The sequence below is a fragment of the Etheostoma cragini genome, chromosome 14 (assembly GCF_013103735.1).
Source record: "Etheostoma cragini isolate CJK2018 chromosome 14, CSU_Ecrag_1.0, whole genome shotgun sequence".
Classification (NCBI taxonomy): domain Eukaryota; kingdom Metazoa; phylum Chordata; class Actinopteri; order Perciformes; family Percidae; genus Etheostoma; species Etheostoma cragini.
Genome location: NC_048420.1, coordinates 13,450,568 through 13,464,515, shown reverse-complemented (window position 1 = coordinate 13,464,515; position 13,948 = coordinate 13,450,568). Strand labels below are relative to the sequence as shown.

At 38.9% G+C, this 13,948-nt stretch overlaps 4 protein-coding genes across 8 annotated transcripts in view; 3 read left to right on the top strand and 1 right to left on the bottom strand.

Moving 5' to 3' along the window:
• Positions 1-1,312: 1,312 nt before the first annotated feature.
• On the top strand, positions 1,313-4,164 carry si:ch211-57n23.1. Of its 2 annotated transcripts, none has more exons than XM_034891793.1 (3): positions 1,313-1,540; positions 2,176-2,734; positions 3,430-4,164. In XM_034891793.1, exons 1-3 carry the CDS (start codon positions 1,447-1,449, stop codon positions 3,566-3,568), a joined length of 792 nt encoding a protein of 263 aa, XP_034747684.1. In that variant the 5' UTR covers positions 1,313-1,446; the 3' UTR covers positions 3,569-4,164. The 2 variants fall into 2 exon arrangements, with proteins under 2 accessions (XP_034747684.1, XP_034747685.1); XM_034891794.1 differs by having other exon boundaries at positions 1,337-1,540; positions 2,180-2,734.
• chrac1 (chromatin accessibility complex subunit 1) lies at positions 3,775-6,780 on the bottom strand. Of its 2 annotated transcripts, XM_034891796.1 has the most exons (4): positions 6,510-6,780; positions 6,177-6,300; positions 4,980-5,034; positions 3,775-4,154 (listed from the first exon to the last, which is right to left on the bottom strand). In XM_034891796.1, the coding sequence occupies exons 1-4, from the start codon at positions 6,660-6,662 to the stop codon at positions 4,013-4,015; spliced, it is 474 nt and encodes a 157-aa protein (XP_034747687.1). In that variant the 5' UTR covers positions 6,663-6,780; the 3' UTR covers positions 3,775-4,012. The 2 variants fall into 2 exon arrangements, with proteins under 2 accessions (XP_034747687.1, XP_034747688.1); XM_034891797.1 differs by having other exon boundaries at positions 3,977-5,034.
• Positions 6,781-6,945: 165 nt separating this feature from the next.
• On the top strand, positions 6,946-9,165 carry gatad1 (GATA zinc finger domain containing 1). The gene is made up of 5 exons (XM_034891795.1): positions 6,946-7,517; positions 7,941-8,063; positions 8,232-8,291; positions 8,486-8,669; positions 8,754-9,165. The coding sequence occupies exons 1-5, from the start codon at positions 7,341-7,343 to the stop codon at positions 8,942-8,944; spliced, it is 735 nt and encodes a 244-aa protein (XP_034747686.1). The 5' UTR covers positions 6,946-7,340; the 3' UTR covers positions 8,945-9,165.
• Positions 9,166-10,086: 921 nt separating this feature from the next.
• The window catches only part of LOC117956630 (protein naked cuticle homolog 2), a 7,801-nt gene continuing 3,939 nt past the window's right edge, over positions 10,087-13,948 (top strand). For all 3 annotated transcript variants that reach the window (XM_034891792.1, XM_034891791.1, XM_034891790.1), the window contains exons 1-3: positions 10,087-10,544; positions 10,640-10,666; positions 10,761-10,834. In XM_034891792.1, coding sequence (XP_034747683.1) covers positions 10,520-10,544; positions 10,640-10,666; positions 10,761-10,834 — 126 coding nt within the window. In that variant the 5' untranslated portion in view covers positions 10,087-10,519. The remainder of the gene's footprint in view (positions 10,545-10,639; positions 10,667-10,760; positions 10,835-13,948) is intronic.

Here is a 13,948-nt window from a genome sequence, read left to right as displayed (position 1 = left end):
GGGCTATACCGGAAGAATAGGGGGTCTTCAGCCAATACAAAATGTTCTGAGACCCTCCAAAATAATTGAAAAAAACAGTAAACCCCTCCCAATCACTATTATTACGCATAATATGCTGGTTTGCATTTAGCAAATCTAAGTAACTGCTCTCACCACTCAAACAAGCCTGACCTATGAACTCTCATCTTACACATCACACTCCACTGTTATGCCATTTCAATTGGCCTATAATATTGTTATGGAAACACAATAATCATGGAAACTAAGTGCACGCTCCCTGCATTACTGCATTACTTCAAATAGCCTACGTTACTCTCTAATAAACTGGTATTCACATGAAACAAAACAATGAAACATTAAGACCAACAAACCACAACAACAAAGCAACGGGTATTAACAAATTCAACACGTGATTGGTTGCTATGGATTCGTCACGACTTCCTCAGTCATTGTATATTAGCATTGGCAAAGCTGCAGAAGCTGAACCCTATCCGAAACTCAATTTCCCAGACGAGTGTCAATTTGGGAACTTGAAGGAAGGAGTGATACCATCGCGGTCGTTTGCATAATTTCACAACTAATCACCGGGACCGAAAAGAATACTTGTTCTCCAAATAGTTTGAAAATCATTAGGATCTGAAAATAACATCTGGCTATAGCACCAGCAGCTGTAGACCAGAGCTGTCTGGACAGGTCTAGATGGATCTACTACATTTTACATTCCCATCTTTAGAGTTACAAAAACTTATGTTTTACGGTTTGTCCTGAGATTCACAGCACATCTTTTAAGATTGATGGTGTGTGCCTCAAGGCCGATCCTCCCCTAACATTACAACACCCTCGATAGTTTGTGCCAAAATATCCCATTCCTCGTTGCTTATGTCAGGGTGTGAGCCTCGGGCTACAAAAACTCTTTCCCTGGCCTTTCAGGAGAAATAAACAGACTAGTATGTGGGACAAAACAAATGTTAAAAAAACTTTGTTTGTTCAATTATAACAAATGTTATGGGTATATCTGAATTAACAGATTAAATGCAATTGTTATGATTGCATGATGTTTAGAGCGTTTTGAGTTTAAAATTCAAGCCTGTTTAATTGTGGCTCATAAATTCCACGAGCATCACACTGTTCCATTCAGACGAGTTGAAGTCTTTAGGGGAACAAAAAGATGCAAATGAACACGTACCACAAAAGTACAATTCAGCATAGAAATGAAAGTCCAGTTTCGTAGGCATAAATTACAGAAAAACCCTGCAGCAGATCTACTTTTTCCAGTATGGGGTGCGCTTGTAGGCTATATGTGCAGAAAGTAGATATTTCCAGCTAGACTACAAGTGTATTTGAAGATCATTGGTTTAAGTTTCACACAATTACTCCACAGACTCTGACGGAAAGTCTTTGCTCCTAACTGCTGTTACCGGGCCAGTAAATACTGATTCACATCGCATGTTACAGGCTGCAGTCAACGACTCATTTTTTCCGACGACTTCAGGCACCGAAGCAGAGACAGAACTCCCAGCCTGCTTCGTCGCTTTGCAAGGTAAGACATACGAGCGGGTGACATGTATGTAGGCCTACGGTATAGAGGGAAAAGATTTTATGAGTTAAAGTTGTTGCAATGAGTAGCGGATTAGCTGTGAGGCTTCTTCTTAAACTTTCTTCTGCTGGTAAGCCATTAAGCTACCGTAATGACAGTAAAACCTCCTGAGATAATAAGAATTAAAACATATGCCTTGAGATATGTAAATTACTGTACCGAAAAAGAACACTGCTCTTGGTGGAGACATGTGGCAGAACTGTATCTATTAACCTTTTTGTTCTTTATATTTAACGTAACCTAATGTATACCTTTATTTTGAAGGTGAAATTGCATGTTGCCTGTTTTGACAAACTTTTATGACTTTATGACTCACTGTAATTCTCCTCCGTCAGTGTGTCTAGAAATTACATTTCATTGTGCATATCTTTTTTATTTATTATATGTACATATATGGCTCATTAAAAAAGTGAGACCTGTTGTGTGAATAAAGCAATAGCTGTGTTGCATTAAAAGACCACAATGGAAACATATTGTGTGTGTGTGTGTGTGTGTGTGTGTGTGTGTGTGTGTGTGTGTGTGTGTGTGTGTGTGTGTGTGTGTGTAAGTCTGAATAAAGCTTATACTTCATGTTTTAGCCAGACTGGAGATGCAACGGGGGGCAGTGAGCAGGGCCTTGTCCTGCCTGTTCTGCTCCCTCCTGCTGGGGGTCTGCTTCCCAGCAGAGGGTGTAGGGGCAGCGGGGCCTCTACCTCCTTTTGCAACTGAACAAGAATCTGGGGAACCATACCTTGAGGATTGGGAGTGGGGTTCTGGATCGTCTCTTCTGCACCTGCTTCACAGCTTCCCTGCTGACAGCCCGTTCATAACAGAGACCCCAGGAAAACCAGTCAACTGCACCCAGCGCTTCTGGTTACCACCGTCCTCTCCAATCTGCTGGGAAAACATAGCTGGACCTGAGGAGTTTGCCAGGTCCCGTCTGCTTGTTCTCCAAAACAGGGCTGCCCTGCAGGCTGTGTCCACCACCAGTGGGTTGGAGGAGGGAGGGATCTCCTACGAACACCAAGCCAGAGAGGAGGTCCAGGGGATCCACTCAGACCACCTGGATGTGGTAGAAACTATACAGACCATGGAAAAGGTGTTTGCCTCTCTGGAGGAGACGAGGAAAGAGGGAAAGGAGCAGGGGATACTCACTAGGTGAGAAACAGAAGTCCATGGACCATTTGATGGATTAAATAACTTCAGGGGTTGTATGAAAATGACTGGGGTGAGGAGGGGGCTGAAGCTTATTTCATTAAATAGAACGATGTGATTAAAAAAGATGTGGGGATAATATCAATTTGTACCAAATTGGTTTTTTAATGGTTAAGGAGCAGGTACATATATCAGTGATATAGCTTTCGGTTGTTGCATATTTATATAGAGACCTTTCACAAAATTCAACTACAAGCCCCACTTTACAGGGGCAAATTCAAGTATTCAATTCAGGTATCTGGTAAATACTGATCCAAGGCCAGCTGTGGGATTATTCCTAAATCATTGTATAGTGAGGCAATCAGGATCCCTGGATCAGTGTTGCTTGTTTGGCCGAAACAACAATGCATGAATGCCAAAGAAGAAGTGGAAACAGCAGCCAGACAAGCAGCTGAGTCATGTCCAGTGTTTTGCAAGAGTCCTCTGTCGGGACATCTGGCTGAGACAAGGCTCTGGCATGAAAACAGCTGTAGAGAATTAATGTAATTCAGTGTTTTCTTTCTATTAGATGGGAGCGAACAGACTCATTACTTTGACATTTATTTTTGTTTGGGGGGGGGGGCTAGGGGGCACAGAGTAGTTTGTAAATGTGTCACAAAGTCTCAGACATTTACTTGTGGTTTTGTCATTCCTTTCAGCATGAAGGAGCATCTTGCCAACACAAGGGATGCCATAGATGGAAGAGAGCACATGGCAAACAACCTAGAGAATCATTTTTCTACATTAGAGGATGCTCTGCTTGACATACAGCTTCGACTCAACAAACTCATCCAATAGTGACAATGCCAACCACCTGCCTTACATGTGCTGTATTTTTATATTCATGTAACAATGTAGCATATGTATGCATGCTCAGGATTATGTTAGTCCGTATTATGAGGACAAAACACATTTGATATGCACCTTATCTCATCAAAGCACCTAAAAGTGGCATCTGTAAACTGGAATTAGAGAAATAAACCTCACATAATCAGCAAGAGTTAATGAACATGTAGCTGTTAAATCAAGTTTTATATTACCATTTAGCAGATATGTTTCACGTGGAGATTTGATGGCCCTGCTATCAGCCTTTAGCTTAAAAGAGAACTGACCCGTTTAACACGTCATTCAACATTAATAAACTGCATTTACATATGTATATTTCTCCAAAATTGTGATGTAAAATACATGCGGTGCAACAATGAATATCAGACAGCATGAATCTTTATTTTAATATCAAATCTAGACAATTTGTAAATGCATGAGGATGATTTGTTGTAAGGTGGTCAGTTGATATATACACTTTAAATATTCACATCTATTAAGCTTGAGTGTGAATTTGTATTTGGAAATACGCAGCATGTTCACTTGCTTTGTAGTGAAGCTGGAAAAAAGGAGGTATTTATACTTTCAAGTATTTATGATTAACTACACACAACTTAAACATGACAATATCTCTTTTTTACTATCATATGTAACTCAGAATAGAAGAATAATTAACATCAGTATATTTGACTTTGAAATTAATGTTTGATAGCACCTCTAAAATAGCTAATCCTATTTAAAAGGCAATAATAACTCTGGAACTGAGACATTTGTGCACCATCTGTGTGGAATGGATTCCCATTACATCTTGGTCCGCTACATGGAGTAAAGCCCATACAGGCCTGCAAGTTATTAAGAAAAAACTATTTACTCCTGCTGATTACTGTGCACGCGAAACAAGCCCAGACTTTATAAGAAACTGCTACCACAAAACCTTCAAAGATTGTTTGGGATTAAGGCCAAATGCAAAAAAAATTCCAAAATGTTAAGGGGTGATTGCATTAGGATTCCTCTAAGGCTGCTTTGTTTAAGCCATTGTTACACATTTAGATTTCTGGCATCAAGTATTTATCTTAGACATCCAGAAAAACTTCTATGTACCTCTAAGAGGCAGTGTGTTGTTGCGTTTGAAGATGATTTCTAAGTCTTCACTTGAGTTTACATTTGACCTATGTGGCTTTACTTTCAATTCGGTGTCCCCTAACTTCTTGCATAAGCCCTACAGCTGAATTCTGTCAATGTATCTTAAAAAAGCATTGAGAAAGTTCAGTGTATCTCTTCTGCTAGTGCACTTATTGGATCGCAGGACGTGTGCATTTGATGAACATCTGTGAAATGTAACCAGTGTCTTTTTTAAAAGTCGGCATCATCATCATCATTTTGCATTTGGTCCAAAGATTGAAGATAATCTCGGGCCAAGATCTTCTTTGGGAGGATATCTATAAAAGAGAATAATAAATGTGTCAAACTCGTTCTTACAGTCACTATTTATCCTTTTACTGTAGCTGCAGAATGCCATTCCTGACAGAGCCAATGTGAAGTGATATGAAACTGTGTTTACAGCATCTGAACGAATGATGAATGGTTGTGGAAATAGATCTTAAAAGCTGTTGTTGGTGTCCTTGGTAGAAGGTGAGGTTACAACAAAAAACTGCTTTCAAAATTGTTGAAGAAAAAAATAAGACTGTGGCAACTTACATATATGATTGTTGCAAGAAAACACAAAGCGATGCAAGTTTGTGTTGAAAAAAGTATTTGTCAATAGCCAGAATATGTTGCCCACTTCATAAAAAATACATTTGTTGATTACTGTAAAAAATAGTTGGTATTTTATTATGAAATGGACCATTGTGTTTCTTCCCTAATATTTGGTTTAAGTACATTATGTACATGTAATTTCATATTTGTATGGGTATTTCTATTATATATATAATACTTTTTTTTACTGTTGCAGTACTTCTGCTTAATATGTGTATTGCATATGCCTAACACCAAAGCAAATTACGTAAAAAACACATTTACATAGTGAAAATGCAGTCCTTTTCTTTGATGTGCAATAATGCAAACAACACATTAAACAATTACAATTAGTTATCACCATTCAGCTTTTGCTGAACAGTTTCACAGAGGTGTTGATTGAACTTTACAATCATTTTGGGAGGATGTAGTTTGTGACATTGAGTTGTACTGCATTATTATAGGGATGTTTATCATATTTGTGCAATACCACAAACTAAGAGCTAGATTAATTGTCCCAGAGAGATATTGGTTTTCACAGTCAGTACACGTAGCAACATACAGATATACACAGGCACATATAGATATACATAAAGCCACATACAAATATAGTCAGTACACAGAATCTCCAAGACCCCAACATACAGCATCCAAATGACCATTAAATTGATTATAACCTTCGTGGTGATGAGATATTGCAGGGCTTTTGTAGTAGACTGCTTTCATTTTAAGTACTTTATTTAGCTGATGTTATAGTGGTTTAGAAGAGTTAGTAGTGACCAACATGACATGCTGCAGAAAGTCCCTGTAGTTCTAACGTTACCAGGCTGTGGCTGGGTCTCACCTGTAAGAAAGTGGAAAGTCTCCTTCTCCTCTGCGGTTTGAGCCAGGTCGCTGTACGACAGAGTGTTGGTTTCTTTCCCGGAGCCGTTGAATGAAGCGAGAGCCAGGTGCTGGACAAACAGCTCCTTCAAAAACACAACACAAATCAACAAAAGAGAAACTCACGGTGACTGGAGCTCAAATGGATACTGGAGCAGCCACATTTACACGTAGCTACCCGAGAAGCTAACGGCAAGCTAATCCCTATTAGCAACAGCAGCAGCAGATGAATGAGCTGACATGTTAGCAGTGCTCAGTGAACCGATGATTTAGCTAGCATTAAACGGCCGCTTACTGTAGCTTTGGTGGTGAGAAAAAGAGCGTCCTGGTTAATGCTGGAGACATCGGGGGAGCTCTTCATTATCAACCTCACTCTGGACATTGGGAGGGAGATGTTTTTTTTGTTACTTGACGTTTGGTCGTCTTTGTCGGGAGTATTTTGAGACATCTTCCTGAAGACACGGCGCCAGACAGGCGAAACTTTTGTTTTGAACAGTGACGCATTTCTTCGTCTTCTTCTTCTTCACATTAACAGTGGTCGGCGGCCATTTTACTTGATTACCGCCACCTGTTGGAGTGGGAAATTTCAGGTAAAATCGTTTAAAAATGTTCAATTATTATCATTACTGTTTTCACACTTCCACAAATACGTTACTTGCATTAACTAGAAAACAAAATCTCCCCTTACCTGAACATGAACCAAAACCTTTTACACAACATGGTTTATGGCAACATCTAAATAAACAGGTCGAGTTTGGCGCAGTCTCCTCCAGTCCAGCGGTGGCGCTTGACCAATGCATCGCAAACCACAGAGCCAACGACGATGTCAAAATAGGCAGAAGAAGAAGAAACAGTTAGCAATGGCGGTGATTTGGCTGCGAAAATAAACAATCCATATTGTAATTTCATACTGTCTTAATTATCGTATCAAGCCTAATGTCATAGCTAGTCGTCTAAGGTTAATCTATCGCAGAGAAGGAAATCTTTCTCTCTGTGTAAATTGAAGGAGTCACATCAGTGTGATACACAGTTAGCAGGAGCTGAACGAGCAGCCATCATCTCATTGTTGAGCACAGTGTTAACGTTGACTTCTGTGTACCCTGGCGTCGTTATCTGACCATTAACGATGCCGCTGGGTTTGAAACCATGCTGTGCAGTCTGCAAGACGAACTCTTCCTCGATGTGGAAGAAAGGAAACCAGGGAGAGATCCTCTGCAACAACTGCACAGGAAAGAGCAGCTGCGGAACATCAGGACCCTCCATGTCCTCCAACACTCAGCCCAGCAATGGCGGTGGAAAGCAGGTTTGTTACTGTGTAAATGTTTCTTTTTGCGCATTGAATGCTCCGCTTGAACACCCCTCTCTAAAATAGAGTTCACATACTAGTGCTTACAGCTGTACATTTAAAGAAGTACCACTACAGCAGCATACCAAACTGTAATGTAAAGATTATAATGAATATCAAAGCGGCCTGTGGCGTTACTGGGAAGATTGGAATGTATGGATGCTTTCTCTGTTTTGTATAAATAGTTTTTGTTATTCGGTTGGCGGGTCAGTCGAAACAAGCACATGGAAGGATAGTATGATAACAGTTATTACTATTTGTGGATAAAGTTACTAATCATTTACCCGATAATAATTAGTTGCATTTAAGTTTGGCATAGGTAAACATTGAATGAAGGCATATTAAATACCTGGTATTTCTTTACTGGTACATCTTTTTTAGTCCAAGCAGGAGATCCACAGGAGGTCTGCACGGCTGAGAAGCACCAAGTACAAAGCTCCGGCATCTGAGAAGAAGGTGTCAACAAAAGGAAAGGGAAGAAGACACATATTCAAACTAAAAAATGTAAGGAAGAGATGGATTTGATAAGCTAATGTAGTTATTTCTCTTCTGTTGTAGTAATAATAATAATAATAATAATGTATATTTTATTAATCCCACAAGGTGAAATTACAATTGTACCATCAACTTATTTATTTGACGTGTGCGTGTGTATGTGATCTTTTTCCTCAGCCAATCAAAGCACCAGAATCTGTTGCAACAATCATCACATCTGAATCAGTATTTTATAAGGTATGTTGATTTTATTTTTTCTCCAAAAAAGTAATCTCCTGTTTCTGCTCAATACAGGAACATTTTCATCTTAAAACATTTCCTGATCCGTCAGAATTTCTTCATCTAATTGCAGCTTTAACTAATACTATTCATCCTGTGATATGTGAGAGAAGGAGCCAGACCCTCCTTAGTGTTTATGTCTGTATCCACAGGGTGTATACTACCAGACAGGAGATGTGATTAAGGTAACAGATGAGGAAGACGGGAAGTCTTACTATGCCCAGATTCGAGGCTTTGTGCAGGACCAGTACTGTGAAAAGAGTGCTGCACTGACCTGGTTAATCCCGACACAGGCCAGCCCAAAGGACCAGTTTGATCCTGGGACATACATTGTTGGTGAGCAATGAGAAATTAAAAATTTACAATTTCTTGGCCATTTATGTGACAAGTTAAGATCTGTCTGTCTGTAATTTTTATTAGGTCCAGAGGAGGATTTGCCCAGAAAGATGGAGTACCTGGAGTTTGTGTGTCATGCCCCCTCTGAATATTTCAAATCGCAGAGCTCTCCGTTCCCCACCATCCCCATCCGACCAGAAAAAGGCTACATCTGGACCCACATAGGACCCACTCCTGCCCTCACTGTCAAAGAGTCCGTCAGTGGCAGCAGTTAAAAAATTGTGAGATGGACTTGGTCTGTTGCTTTTTAAACGGACATATGTACATTTATGTAATATAAAGAAAACAAAAAAAGAAATGGTTAACTTCAGCCATTACTTCAGATTGAAGGCGAGTTGTAAGTAGATACAAAGGAAACCTGGAAACTACACTTCAGACAAGATGCCTACATATTACTTTTGTATTTAGTTATACACAAAAAAGCTCTTTTCCACCATTCCTTTTGTCTGTGATTGTTTAAGAAATGGTATTTATTGAGTGCTGGTAGTCAATAGGCTAACATGACTTTTTACATCGTTACCCCCTTTTAATTTAATTTTCCTTTTTGTAAATTAAGCTGTAATTATAATTATGGCAACTATAAGTTAGGTGATCAAAGCAGTGAAGAACTGCAGTTGTCCTGAGGGTTACAAGTGCTTAGTGTCAGAGCTCGAGATACTGCAGTACAAAGATGGGATGCATTTGTCATTCCAGCTTCCTCGTGATGTTCACCTCATTTAATTGTATGATGATGTTCTACAGTAGTGTCTGTGTTCTTAAAAAGACCATTCTGCAATGTAGGAAACTGGTGGTCAAGACAGCCCTTACACCTGAATACAGCATCTAGATTTTACAGATTATGATTTAATTAAAAAGAGTCATTCATACCCCTACAGTATTGACAGACAACATGTGTGATACATATGAGCCGAAATAGAGTGTCATCAGTCGTATACAGGGATATGCTGTGGATCCATCCTAATACTGGTAAAGCATCTGTAATGCACACACAATACACATTATTAAAATATTAGCCTACATTTTATTACAATTATGGCCAAAAGTGTACATACAGTTGTGAAAAACATGTATGTCACAGCAGTTTGAGTTTCCAATAATTGCTACAAATCCTATTTTTCTGTGAGGGAATCATTGGAGCACATACTTCTTTGTCATAAAAAATAGTCATGAAATCTGGGTGATCTCTCTTTTGACTTTATTATGGGTCTTCTGAAAATGTGACTAAATCTTCTGGTCAAAAACGTACATACAGCTCCCTCAACAACAGCGACCAATTGTGGTGATGTAGAAAGTTGTATCAATAAAATTTATTTTGTGACATGACCTCCTTTGCATCTCATGAGTAATTATTATTGTCTACAGCTGGTGACATCTCTGAACCCATTTAATTAGAGCTAGTTTAATACTGTTAATAGGACGACTGTTGTTTACAACTATATGTAAACTTTTGGCCACACCCGTGTATTACCTTTTTTAAACGAAAAAAAATAAATGTCATGTCCAGAATAAGTTATTGTATATATTAAAAAGGTATATCCGAGAGAGAAGCTTTCTCCCATTGTTAATGTCTTTTTTTTTTAGTTTAAGTAATCTACAATTTACCGTAGAAGGAAGTGCGCAACGGTGAAGCCTCTCGCTCTCGCTCCTTTATACTCTTTGATACCTAAGTCAAACTTTCAATCTTGTCTGTGTAGTCTCCGGGCGCTGTTCTTTCACAAATGTCGCATTTATTTTCCCCCTCTTGGATTGGACATTATGAAATGTTCTTGATCAGATAAAAAGGCGGAAGTATGGGCAAATTCCAGTCCAAACTTGGTGAGATTTTTTGTTACATTGCATTACTTTTTTTTAAGATGGAATCGCTTTTGACAATATACTCTTTTTTTTCCCCCACCTCATTATTTGGATAGCTTCGAAACGTAGACAGGGTCCTGAAGGTAAGACTGTCAACACAATAACTGTACAAACCACATACTTTATACACGTGTTTGTACATGTATTTTACATATTTATTATTCTTATGCTCTGCAGGTGGTAGTTTGGCTTCCAGTGTGCTGACCTGTCAAAGGGAGCTGGAGCGCATCTACAAAACCAAACTGACAGAGGTAGAACATAGGTTTTATAACATTATTTCTGCTTATATAGTTTAGTAAAGACTATATGTATATATAACTGGACTAACATAGAGACGCAGGCAAAACTAAACTAAGAGCACCCACATTACGTATTACACAAACAGATCCCATGATGCTTATTTGGGTTTCCTTTGACACTGTAATGAATTGTTTTTGATGGATTACCAAATAGGCTTGAAGCTGGCACAGTTATGGGTGGAAACACTTGGCCACATGATAGAGTTAGGCGATTTAATTGCTATAATGGTTGACAATGTAGTTCATTTAGACTTTGCTGAAAACGATAAAGGCAAGGCAGCTTTATTTATACAGCACATTTCAGCAACAAGGCTATTTAAAGTGCTTTACATAAAATATTTAGGAGTAGTTAAATAAACTATTGATTATGTAGTTGGAGGGCGTTTTTTCTTCTCTGAATCAAGAGTCTAAGAACATTGGGTTCCACAAAATCCCTTTTGAGGCAAATTTGTGATATGCCATATTAATAAAACGACTGGACTCTGAATTGATAATAAGTATTTTAGGGACGATTTCTCCTCCAGAACATCCTCTTAAATGCATGAGAGTTGTACATGTTAAATATGTTCCCATATTGAAGAAAAAAGCAACAGAAACTAAGGCATTCACAGACTGGTTTATTGCAGTTTATAACAGCTTCATCTCAGTTCAGCCAGGGATATACAGTATTTTCTCACATCACTTCAGGAGACATAAAAGGTGTTTGGTGGTAGTCGTATATTTATTCTTCCGCCCTTTCCTCCTCCATCTCTATAAAGAGACTCGCACGGCTGTGAAGTGCAACACAGCCACCGTCTCCAAACAGCAAGGTCTTTATGCCCAATTGAGAAAAAAAATCTCCACATCTGGTACTGCTTTCCTTCTCCAGTCAGACAGACTGTAAGAGGGGAGAGAGGAAAAAGATGTGGGGAGGGAGGGGGTGTGTGATTGCGTAAATGGCATAACATGTAGACTGTTAGCATTTATAAAGCCGTATGTTTGGATACTGTTGAACAGAAGATAAAATGTGCTCTTTTATTATGTTTTATATAAGAAGAGGAGGTAAAAAAGTGTCACTTACTCTCCCGTATATGCACACTGATGTAATCATCAATTATGTGTTCAAATGAAATTACAAATGTTTTATGAGCTTCCAAAGATCAGTGTTGCTTGTAGAAAAAGGAAAATTACAGTATTTAAATGTGAGATGTGATGAACAACTTATTTGCCATTTTTACTTGTCTTCAGCTTGTTTGATCTTTTAGCACAACTGCTAAAGTCTTAAGATTTGGTGTGAGTTACCACCAGTTTGTTTTGAAGTTAAAAAAAGTGTTGTGTAAAAGCTCTGGAAACTTCCACAGTTTGGAAAAAGATGTTGCCAAGTTGTGCAAAATGTTGTGGTGGAGTTGCTGTGCTTGTTAATGGCAGCGATCTTCCTGTGATTAGATTTTCCAGCCTAATATAGTTTGACACTCCACAGCTGTAAACGGCCAACGGAAAAGGCATCCCTTTTGCCTCCTTAATATGAAGCCTTTCCCCGGACTTTACTTTACCTCATTTAAAGAGTTTTCTGCATATAGAGAGAGATAGTTTCAAAATAAGACACCTTAAAACAATTGCTAACATACATTTGTATCTATAAGTTCTTTTGTTAAAGGAAATCTTTACAGACGATAGGTACAGACACTTTGTGTATTCTTGAAGATAACCAGTGACAGGTAAATGTGTTAAAGCGGTAGATAAAAACTAAAGACACATACCCAATGACTAAATATTTACATATCTGCCTTACTTTACCTGTCAAAAAGCAGTCGCTCAGGTTTCAGCAACATCACTTTCTGAGGTTGTGTGCATGTGTGTGGCTGACTCAGTGTAAGTTTTCATAAACACCATGTCAATATTGTAACATCCATGAGCAAACATCATGAGCAGGGTTTTAATGGGTTTTAATCTTCATGCCTCATATTGTTTGATATAACTAACGCCCAGGTGTGGTTACTTCTACTACTCTGCTTGTTAGTTTGCACTGGAAATCCATTGTTAAGACCAGTTCAGGTTTCTAACTAAGTTTCTCTGTCATGAGTGTTCACAAATCACTTTAAGTCTTGAAAAGGTAGGTAGTTCTCATTATATTTAGGCTAAAATCCACCCAGGTAAAAAGTTATCAGATTGACTGTTATATACACTTGCTGAGACAAAGGCAGCTACTGTTCTGCTGAAACTTGAAGCTTTTTGATATCGAGGCGGATACACGGATGGGTGATTTATAATGAGGTTGTACAACCGAATACTGGATTCTACCCTGTGTGCACCTTTCTGCTACCTGCACCATCTCTTCCACTTCCACCGTCTTTCACTTGTAATTGAACCCAGCATCAAAGCTTCACAGCAGTCAGAGCGTGGCTGGCAGAGAGAGGAGGGTGTGGAGAAAGACGGATGTGTATGTGAGTGCAAGGTGTGCGCTCATCTTATCATTCCTATTGTCACTCATCTGCATCAGTGTGACGCTAGTGATGGATTGTCGTGTTGAGAGTTAAGAAAAGCCTTGTTGAGGCTCTCAATTTTATCTTGCTTTACAGTCCAGACTGGTTTCTACCAGTGAGTATGTAGCATCAGAATTTTTTTTTAAATCACAGAAATGGATATAATTGTTAAAGATCCCATATTGTAAAAAGTGAGATATCTACTGCATGTTTTTTTTTCTTCTATTAAAGCAGGTCAAAGTCCTGTATGCATACTGTGAAAGTCTCAAAACACTCAACACCCTGAAAAATGCACACAGCCCTTATTCAGAAACTGGACCTTTAAACGAGTTGTCAGGACGTCCATATGGTTGGGATGTCACAACTGCTTACTCACATACAACATAGGTAGAAAGTGCTGTTACAGTGCCGTAAGAGTCATTCCGGCCCCGAAAATGCTTACCAATCAGAGCAGACTGGGCTCTTTTGAGAGGGCAGCTTAAAGACAGGCGCTAAAATGGAGCATTTCTGAGGGTGAATACGGTATATTTAATAATAATAATAATAATAATACATTTTATTTAACAGCGCCTTTCTAACACTCAAGGACGCTTTACAGACAATA

Bases quoted from the DNA above. Each gene is read 5' to 3' on its own strand.
- gatad1 (XM_034891795.1), top strand. From the start codon at position 7,341: ATGCCGCTGGGTTTGAAACCATGCTGTGCAGTCTGCAAGACGAACTCT. The intron at 8,292-8,485 runs GTATGTTGATTT...CTGTATCCACAG, and splicing joins CTGAATCAGTATTTTATAAG to GGTGTATACTACCAGACAGG. The intron at 8,670-8,753 runs GTGAGCAATGAG...AATTTTTATTAG, and splicing joins TCCTGGGACATACATTGTTG to GTCCAGAGGAGGATTTGCCC.
- chrac1 (XM_034891796.1), bottom strand. From the start codon at position 6,662: ATGTCTCAAAATACTCCCGACAAAGACGACCAAACGTCAAGTAACAAA. The intron at 6,301-6,509 runs GTAAGCGGCCGT...GTGTTTTTGAAG, and splicing joins TTCTCACCACCAAAGCTACA to GAGCTGTTTGTCCAGCACCT. The intron at 4,155-4,979 runs GCAAAATGATGA...CCTTTTTTCCAG, and splicing joins CTTCAATCTTTGGACCAAAT to CTTCACTACAAAGCAAGTGA.
- si:ch211-57n23.1 (XM_034891793.1), top strand. From the start codon at position 1,447: ATGTTACAGGCTGCAGTCAACGACTCATTTTTTCCGACGACTTCAGGC. The intron at 1,541-2,175 runs GTAAGACATACG...TTCATGTTTTAG, and splicing joins CTGCTTCGTCGCTTTGCAAG to CCAGACTGGAGATGCAACGG. The intron at 2,735-3,429 runs GTGAGAAACAGA...CATTCCTTTCAG, and splicing joins GAGCAGGGGATACTCACTAG to CATGAAGGAGCATCTTGCCA.